Source organism: Dendrobium catenatum, unplaced genomic scaffold (assembly GCF_001605985.2).
Source record: "Dendrobium catenatum unplaced genomic scaffold, ASM160598v2 fragScaff_scaffold_231, whole genome shotgun sequence".
In the NCBI taxonomy this organism is placed as follows: Eukaryota; Viridiplantae; Streptophyta; class Magnoliopsida; order Asparagales; family Orchidaceae; genus Dendrobium; species Dendrobium catenatum.
The window spans coordinates 5,403,523-5,413,924 of NW_021318693.1; the positions used below are offsets into that span (position 1 = coordinate 5,403,523).

At 38.3% G+C, this 10,402-nt stretch overlaps 1 protein-coding gene across 6 annotated transcripts in view; it reads left to right on the plus strand.

Moving 5' to 3' along the window:
* LOC110104799 (ubiquitin carboxyl-terminal hydrolase 27) overlaps positions 1-10,402 on the plus strand; it is a 36,928-nt gene that overhangs the window by 11,213 nt on the left and 15,313 nt on the right. For 5 of the 6 annotated variants that reach the window (XM_020834056.2, XM_020834052.2, XM_028693142.1 and 2 more), the window contains one exon: positions 1,770-1,905. In XM_020834056.2, the coding sequence (XP_020689715.2) occupies positions 1,770-1,905 (136 nt within the window). The remainder of the gene's footprint in view (positions 1-1,769; positions 1,906-10,402) is intronic. The other variant, XM_020834058.2, reaches the window with a different exon arrangement.

Sequence of the window (10,402 nt, forward strand, 5' to 3'; positions counted from 1 at the left end):
CCTAAAAAGACTTGGTTAGAAAATATTAGAAGTGCATTTCTTTATTATATTTAAACGAGAATTTGACTTTTAGTAGGACACAATGGAGAAAAATGATTCATATAGCCGACCCCACGTAGTGGGATAAAGTCTTGATGTTGTTTTTATTGTTGTTGACCAAGTTTGAACACGAACAGAATACCTCGAATCGAGCTTGATCCGAGCTTAAATAAACTCAAATATCAACAAACACCTATTTAGATCGACTTGGTTCATTTGCAGCCCTAAAAAAACCAATACATGATGAATAAACAAAAGTTCTTTGGATGTACAAATCCTTTCTCAATTTGGGAATAAACTACTTGATCAAGTGGGATAATTGAAAATTTCAAGAGAGGTTGTGATAGGAAATACTTGAGTTCGCAAGTAACCCTAAGGGAATACTTGAGTTCGCAAGCAATCCTATCACTAATTAGAAGAAAACAGAGAGAATAAAGCAAAATCTGGGCAAAATCAGCCTCAAAATGATAGATTGCAATAAACGAAACAAAGCAAAACACACACGAAAGCAAGATACAAGTGATCCCCAATTCGAGAGGAGGATCGTCTCTCCCAAATCTCTAGACAAGAGAGTCTAGAGCCCAAGCACTAAGAAACCCTAATTCCCAATCAATCAAAACATGAATCTCCCTAATTCCCTCATCCCCTTTAATACAAGATCATTCCTAATTTAATTTCCCTCCCAAACCCTAGTCTCCTCACTCCGTTTGAATTTTCAATTAGTTTGGAATAGTGGGGCCCGCCCAATGGTAGAGGAGGATGAAGTTTCCGCCTCCTATAGACCAGTGGCCCTTGGGCCAGCTAGTTCTGGACCGGTTCCTTGTGAACCGGTCTAACAGGTTATCTCATTGTACAAGCATGACCTTGCTTATTCGGTAACTTCTTTTTCAACCTTTTTTTACATTATTATTCTATTCATTTTTTAATTATTTGCTGTAAGTTGGATTAAATTTTGGTAATTTTTTTTCATCTATATTTATTTCTTTTGCATAAGATTTGAAGCTTGTGCATGCTTTCATGATCCTAAATTTCTAATAGATAACTAAGAATCTTTCTTCAGCATTGATTTCATCATTTTGCATGTATGTTGCATGGTTTCTTTATTGCGTGCTAGATTTGCATTAAAGACTTTAGTTACTAAAATGCCTTCTTTATTTAATATTCGTTTAACTTTTGGTTAACTGCCATAAAAAAACGGCACAAATTACTTGTGTTAAGAATGGGCAAAATGGTGGCTTGGAAGGTTAGGTATTAGGAGATAAGAATGGGAATGGCTTATGGCTGTTTGCTATTGTTGTCGATTGTTTGGGAATAAGGGAAAGGGGATTCATGGCTCTGGGTTTGAAGGTTTTAGTGGAAAATACTGTTGGTGGATGTTGAACATTTAATAGGAGGTGAACGGTGAGTAGCTTGTATGCTGGATGGTAGGAGAAAGAGCAGTTGGAATCACGGTGAAGGTTGCAGAAACCACGCAGGACTAGGTAAGAAAGGAAAAAAAAAATGATAAACAACTTGAACTCGATAACAATGGTTCACAGAGGTATCCGCTTAGATAAAATGACAAAAAGCTATTTAATTACTACTGAACAGATCCTGCTCACTTTAATAAATTGGTTTACTCAGATCATCAATGAGGCACATGCATCTTCCCGAGTAGTTTTGAAAGCTCTTTGTGTATCAATTGAGGTACTTTCTCGCCACTAATTTTATTGGAATTCTCACTTGGCAAGAATGTTGAACAGTCACTTGCGAGCTCCAGATGTTTCCTTCCATTTCTCCAAAACTTGCTGGTCCTGGATGATGTAGGGGATGAACAAAAAGCTGAAACATTGCCTCTTGTTGTTTCTTTGACTTCACTTCTTGAAGGTACTTATTTGTTGAATCATCACATTTTTTCTTGGTCTGTTTGGATTGATGGAATGTTTTATCTCAATTCATTTTACAAAGCATGGAAGTCTGAATACTCACTGTAAATTAGTTCCTTAGAAATGATAGACATTATGGTTTCTGTCTGATGATTGATTTATGGTGATTTATTTTTTTTGTTTAGTTTATCATTGTACAAATAGCAGTTGAAAAAGCCACAACTCTACTTAAGATTTTGTCTTTCCGTAAAACGTCCTATGTTGATGAGATCCTTTTCAGTTCCTCTATAAGATTGGATAAAGAATATGAGAGGTTTTAGGGAAGGAATAATACTCCCTATTCTTCTCACAAACAATCAAAATGTTGAGCTTGTCCCGTCCCCTCCCCTCCGCAGCCCTATCTGTTTCCCTATCCCAGTCCTGTCATAAATGTTCACGTACTTTTATCAGAGACTCCTGCCCCTGTTTGATTAGGCGTGTCACTTTGCTAATGGATAATTGAAATGATGTTTGTTCTCCAGAACAGATATTAGGAGAGATGAGGCAAAGGAACGCAAGGAGTTGTAAATGTTTAGCTGCAAGAGGGAGATTAAAAAGAATTCGTCCACCATTTTTTTTTCCAATAACTTGACACCTTTGAGTGAGTTTTTCCATAAATGACTCTGTTTGCATGTGGTACGTCTATTTTAGTTCTATTTTTCTGTAGGAAATTTTAAGAAGATTCTAATTATTTAATAGCTTTAATCAGAGCATTTTTTTTTTTTTTTTTAAATCAACATTGTAGTGATTCTTGAGAACCTTTTTTTTTTAAATGGGCAACTCACCTTGCTTCCGAGCGAGTTGCCTAGTGTAAGCTTTTGGTGCTTTAGGGTTCAATATTGTTTATGGGTTCAGGAAATCAATTAATATTATGTTTTTAAGTTATGGTTGCTTCATACAACTCTTTATCACATACTTAATTTTGATGTATAAACACCATATTCTTAGAAATTGATGCTTTTATGGGAGTGGTGGGAATTTGATAATAAGTAGATGCAAAACTTGAAGAAAATCTTGGTTGAATATTTAATTTTAGCAAAATAGAAATTGGTAACAAGTATATGATTAAGAAAAATACTCACTAACACTTTTTCTTGGATTATATATGAAGGAAAAGACAAGATATAAGTGATATACAATTAGAGAGGTAGATCGGCTCTCCCAAAAAACCTAGATGCCACTAGGAATCCCTCAAAGAAAAGAACTACAGAAAAACTCAACTTACCTTTAAATAGCCCTAAAACACAAAATCATTAATAGAACATTCCTAATTAAATTAAACATGCTTTAGGAAGCCTTCCTAGATAATTAACATAATTTAAGAAACCTTCATAAATAGCATAAATATAATTAGGAAACTTTTGTAAATGCCTCCCAAATCTGAGTTTAAATTAGCTCTCTTTTCTTAAATAAACTTTTCATAATTTCCTTCCCAATCTAAATTTACATCGACCATCTTTCCCTAAATAAACTTTCCTAATTATTTCTCCTCCTTACTGTTGACTAAAAAAAAAAAGAATGAAAAAAAAAAAAAAGAGTTGCATCTCTTCGATGCTTTCTCCGGCCCCATCTCACCAAGAGACGCAATCCTTCACACTATCAATTTGGCCCCACTCTAAGCAATTGATCGTCAAAAAGATACAACTCTTGGCTACTGTAACCGATTTTCAGGATTCCAATTAATAAAAAGGGGAGAAATTGAATGAAAAGAGAGACCAATTTTAATGGGAGGAAGGACTGATCTTTGGCCTTGTTCGAGTGATGCCTAGTCGAAGGCCTCTTCTGCTTCAAACACTAGACAAAAATCCCGCCTTCACTTGTTTCATCCGACACCCCAAACTCCACACGCCGGTCTGCGACACCGCCTCCGACTGCGAACTCGCTGTCGATCACGAACCCTTCTCCAATCTCGAAATCAATATCTTATCTACAGTTGCAGGCTACAATTTTTAATAATTAGAGACCTCGCATCGTTGATTTTAAATCCGGTCGGGAAGAATTTCAAGTGAAGCCCTCGTGTCGTCGATCTTAGATCCGACCGAGATGAAATTGAAGATCTCGTGTCGTCGACCTTAGGTCCGACCAAGATGGTTTTAAATTGAAAACCTCGTGTCGTCGACCTTAGGTCCGGCCGGGATGGTTCCAAATTCAAGACCTTGCATCATTGACTTTAAGTCCGAATGAGATGGTTTAAATTCAAGGCATCGCGCCATCGACCTTAGGTCCGGTCGGGAAGAAAATAATGGCAAATGCCGTCCAGATTTCTCCCTCGGTGGGGAAGGGAAGTCGGGAGGCTACCGAAATTTTCTCAATAATTTTTTTATTGAAAGGGATTTTGAAAAAATAAAAATAAAATACATATCTCTATTTTTTTAATTTGAAGATCATTTAATTTATCTGCAAAATTAATTGATGAATTGTAATATTGATTAGTTAATTAAGTAAACTGATAATTAATTAAAAATCCATTTGAAATAAATGCAAATAAATTATTTAGCTCAATTCGGAGACGGTGATGCGATCGGAGAAAGGAATCGGGTCATCATCACCTAACCCAATAGAAAAGAGAGCTGGAGAACTTAAAAATTTTAGTGAAGAAGGGGACAGTTCCGAAATCCATTAAACATACCAATGAACAATAGTTCTCTTGAAACTGATGTTGTAGCTCTCAGTTTGGGACATGCCATCAATTTGCAATTATCCAAGGTTACTATTAGTGAGCTTTAAGCTAAAAACATAAAAGATACCTGTAAAGTTTCCATGCCAACAAAAAGTGAAATAAAGAGTGTTTCTCAAGTAAATGATAAACCAAAATTTGGGGTGGGTGTTAACACTCCCTTTTATCCGTATACGAAACTTGAGCATATAAGAGCTACAAATGCTTTATAATGTGGTTGCTCCACTGTTCTAATAGAAAACAATGAATCAATGAGAATATAGAATGAGATAAAACAGAATGGTTTTGTATTCTTGAAAGAAATTGCTGCCATCCCGAAGCAAAAGGGGTCGTCAGCCTAGAAAAAAAAATGAAGGGACCAAGAAAAAGACTGACACGGTGAAGGGAGAAGTGGCACAACACATCTCTCATATTGTATCAAGCCTTAGATATTCAAATATATTAAAAAAAAAAGATCAAAAGAGAAAAAGGAAAAAAAAAAAAGAGGAAACTTTTGTATCTTGTGGTGATAAACAAATACAATCATGCATTCTCTATGGTGTTGGCTATCTCAATGGTGGGCTTTGTGTAAAGGATAAGAATCTGGTCGAGGGTCTTTTTCTAAAGGGGGATCTTCAAGTTCTTTGCACCACAAATACTCTTGCACATGGTGTCAACTCAACAAAGACAATCAAATTTAATAACCTATGGGCAGCCTGATTTATAAGAATTAGGTTGTAAGACTCACTACCTGGCAACTTTCATAGGAAAGTCGTAAGTCCGACCTTAGATGAAAGTTTTAGGTAAAAAATTGACCTCCTAACCCCCAATGAAAACCCCCAGCCGCTTCTAATAGAAGTCGTAAGTCGGACCTCTGAGGGAAATGTTTAGGTGATAATACAACCTTAGACCCCTCATTTGGGCATCTTAGTCTATAGGACTAAGTTGTAAGACCCGCCATTTGGGATACTTCTAAGAGAAGCAGTGAGACCCGTATATTAGGGAACTTCTAAATGAACATCCTATTTCTAAATAATTAAACCCATAACTTGGGCATCCTAGTCTACAGGACTTGGTTGTAAGACCCACAACTTGGGCCACTTAGCTTAAAGTGCTAGGTCGTAAGACCCATCATTAGACAACTTCTAAGGAGGTAATAAGACTTACCCAATTAAAATATTTGAGCTACCTTCAGTAAAGGTTGTAAGTTCCACTAATTTGGGCTACTTTCTACGAAAGTCGTAAGACCCACGTTTAGGAGAATTGTTAAATGAATTGTAATGACCCTAAAATCCAAATCTAACTAAAAAAAAATCAAAATTTAAATCCCCGGATAGCCTCGCTATAGAGTTAGGTTGTAAGACCCATCTTTAGGCAACTCATAAATAGAGTAATAAGCCCCAATTCTAAAATTAAATTCTCAGGCTACTTTCTACGAAAGCCATAAGTCTCAAATCAAATCTAAATCTCTGGGCTACTTTCTACGAAAGTCGTAAGTCCCAAACGAAATTTATTCCTAGGCAACTCCTAATTGGAGCCGTAAGCCCCAAACTAAACAAATTAACGGGCAACTTCTAAGGAAGTAATAAGCCTCAACCCAAATTAAATCAAACTGAAATCCACATCTAACCATTTCAGTCTATTCAGGATCCCTGAGAGGAGGCAACCCATAGCTGCTAATCAGATTCCCTAGACATTATAGTCAATGATTATTAGTGTTGGTAGACTGAAATCTATAGTATACCCGGGACGACGGAACCATGGGATCTTGATCGGGTTTACCTCCATCTTCCCACTATTGAGACTAAAAATATCTAAAATTTAATCATTCTTAATCGAGAGTTCTCTCTTACGTAGTAAGAGGGGTAATTAACTATGAGTGCTTGCGCTCATAGGAAGTAAGGATCCCAGATCTTTAAATCCTGACACTACCCTCAGGGAAAATCTGATTAACTTCAATCTGACCTAAGGGAAATGGAATATAGAGCTATAAATCGGGATTCATGCATTCGTGCCGTTTTTCTTGAGCCAACACTTACATAGTAAATATTAACTCTCTTGGGCCCCACAAGGAGGCCCCCTGGTGTATCAATACTTCCCCCAAAAAAGCACCTTGTTATCAAGATAATGAATAAGTGCTTCATAGTAATGTTCCATTTGAGTCATCCTACCAACACTACTTCCATTGTCAGTGTTTGATATATCCAATTGCTCTGAAAGTTCAAACATTTTCTTGTCCTTGATGCCTTCTGAATGAAGAAGATCAGCAAAAGAACCTACATCCAATCCTTGGGCATGTTGTTCAGATGGTGAAACCGGTGAATATTGATTTTTTTCTTGTCTGTCTTCCACTCATGTTCTACAGAAAATTCCTGAGTTAAGCTGCTCAGAACATTAAATTCTGAATAGATATAATCGAATTCATTGCCATCATACCCCAAGCATGCCTTATTTTGAATATGCCGAGCTTTAGATTCAATAAGAAAAATTCCCTGAAGTAACTGACTGAAAATCACTAGGCTGGTTGCTGTGCCCTGCATCAAGTGCACTGTCAGCAAGCATACTCTCAAATGAGGCCTCCTCTGGGAAGCATTTCACCTATACAGCTGAAGGGGTTTTCCTTCTAGAGCTATGTTGACAAGCTGAAGCAGCCTTCAGCTCATCAAGATCATTTTTGAACTTCCAATACTCATATTTGAGTATGTTGAATTCTCCAGCAAGTATTTCCCTTGAGGAAAACTCTCTGGAAAGTTGTTGAGCTAACTGCTGTGTTTCGGAAGATAATTCATCTGATATATTTTGGAATGACTTCGCTTCAGATTTAAGCTGCAAAACAGCTAACTCGGCCACTTGTACTCTTGCAGTCAATGTAGCACTATCTTCACAAGTAGAAGCTAAATCACTATCAATCGAGTAGTCCGAACTCCAACAATGACTCCAATGGTTGCTTAGCTGGCTTGAAAGCTGCTTGTAGTGGTTCTCTCCGTTCCCTGTGCTTGAGCCATGAACCGGTGTAAATCCAACTGCATGGCCAGACAACTGCATGGCCAGAAGCCCTGCTCTTGAGACCATCAAGTTCAGCCAAGTCAGAAAAATCATTCTTTTCAGCATATAAACTTTCTGAGGTGTATGATGAACCATCAACTCCAGCAGCTGAATCTTCATACTCTTCATCCAACTCACCCACCTCAAGAGAAGGAAACCCTGTAGAATCTCTCTTGAACCTGACTGATGAGGACATCCGACCGTAAAAATTTATCAGAGGAGCAAAAGATCGACGGCTTTGATTGTACCACTTTATTTTGAATTATTATTTGTATTTTGATTTATTTATGCATTTTTTTCCGTTTTTACTCTCACTTGAGAGAGTAGGCCTATGTGACCCCAAGGGGTACTTTTGTCATTTGTGTTATTATTGTATTTTGACTATTTGTTGCCCTCTTCTTTTTGAGGGGATGCAGGATTATTAAGAGAAAATTCCACACTTTATTCTTAAGAGCTTTAAGAGTTCTTATGAGAGGTGAGGGCAATGTACTACCCACCAGCTATAGGAAGCGTTTGTGCTCGTGTTTTGAAGCCCCTAGGTGAGGGCAACATATTACTCATCAGTTGCAGGAAGCATTTGGGCTCGTGGTTTATCTTCTCCCCTAACTGCCACCTTCATCTTAATCTGATACCATTCCTCTTCCCTCAGTCCTTCCCCACCTCTAGGCCCAACCATCTCCACTAAGCCGCCGGCCTCCACTTTCCCTAACCTTTGGCTGAACCCTTCCCCCACCCAACCACCATCCCCACTACCTTCCTAGCCGCCAACCACCATCCTTCCTCCACTGGGTTCCAAAATTTCAAAACTAAACATTCATTACTTTCCTAAATTAAATTCTTGTAATTTGGAATGTCAAAAGATTTCAAATTTAAATAATTTTGAATTTGAAATCTCTTTCCTAAAAGAAAAGAATTATGTTAGGAAAGCTCCTCTAATCATGCTATTTGAAATTCAAATAGATAATTACCATGATTTCTTTCCCTAATTAGTATTCCAACATTGACAAGTCATTAAATACCCCACCTCTCTCCCCTTTGATTTCAAATTTTAAATTTTTAACTCATAGTTGCTACTTTCCATAATTGGCACTTTAAATTTGGAAGATTTTTTAAATCAGATTTTAATTTACTCAAAATCTGAAATTGCTTTCCTAAAATAACATAAGCTATATTAGGAAACCTGTTGAAATCCAGCCGTTCCCCGTGCAAAGGATCCGACGGACATAAAGATCAATCCGTGGGATACTCTCATGGATCACACCATAATGAAGGAACTGATTTAGGAAAGATTTTTTATGTATTATTTATGTATTAAATCTGCAATTTATTATTTCCTCATTAGGATATATTGTATAGATCTATAAATAGGGAAGATTGTAATGAATAATTTCAAGCTTTTCCCTCTCAAATTCTCAGTTTTAACATGGTATCAGAGCCAACGGCTTTAATTGCCGTCGGAGAACAATCCTAGATCAGAAAAAGAAGAAGCTCGGACTTTATCGTGCCGACCTGTATACGCTGGGACGGGACTAGACGGAGTTGAAGCACCAATCGGAACTTCCGATCCGAGAGGAAGGCCAAAGACATCGAGACTCCCGCTAAGAGCCGAACGTCCGAGCATATCCGGAGGAGCGTCCGAACGCCATGTTCGGCTGTCTTCTCCCAAGCCGACGGACGAAGGAGCGGATGGCAGAAGGTGAGCATCCCGATCCGACGCTCAGAACTACCAGACGCGGTTGACGTTTTTCTCCAGTCCATAAGGAGAAGACTCGATCTGGGCTCCAGGAGCGAGAAGCAACGCTCGACGCTCCTTCTCCAGAGCCCTAGCCTCTCGCTCGAACTCAAAAGAACAGCCTTCCTGCTGTTTTAGACGGCTCGAACGAAGGACCAGAAGAAACAAAGCGCAGCCGAAGGACGGTTGTGCCGATCCGAAGCACGCGGAATCGCGCAGTGCAAGCCGATCTCCTGCTTGCGACTTAAAGGCCTGAATCGTGCGGAAGAACCAACTTTGCACGTTCCCTAGCCACCCGATCCAAGTCTTGTTTTTAGACTTGGCCCACTCGGTTATTTAAATCGACAAGGAAGTCAGAGAAAAGAAAAAAAAAGGGAGAGGAAATAAAATTATATATTGGCCTTTATTGCCAACAACTAAAAATCTGAAGGATTTTTTTCCAGGAAGCCTTCATTGCTGTCCAAGATCGTATAGATAGTCTTTATTACTATCATCATGTCAGAAGTCAATTCCTCCCAAAACATTGACCAAACTGAGGAGTCGATGGTGCACTAAGGACGAGGTGACCTTCAAAACATGCAACCCTCCTATCGTCTAAATGGGAAGAACTATCTAAAGTGGTATCAATTTGTGAAGACCTATTTGAAGGGGAAAGGAAAAATACATCATCTCCTTAGAGGAGGACCAAAAGAAAGAGATCCTAAATTTGGGGCATGGGATGAAGCAGACTCCATCATTATGTTATGGTTGTGGAATTCCATGACTTCAGAAATTAGCGATACGTTTATGTTCCTTTCGACTGCAAAGGACATATGGGATGCCGCCAGACAAACCTTCTCCAAGGCTCGTGATGCGGCTCAAATCTTTGAAATTAAAGTCAAAGTTGAAAACACAAAGCAAGGGAGTAAGACCGTGACGGAATATGCCACCATTCTACAAAATCTGTGGCAAGAACTTGATCACTATAGATGCATAGAAACCAGATGTCCGGAAGATGCTGCGATCCTAAAGAACTTTATTGAAAAA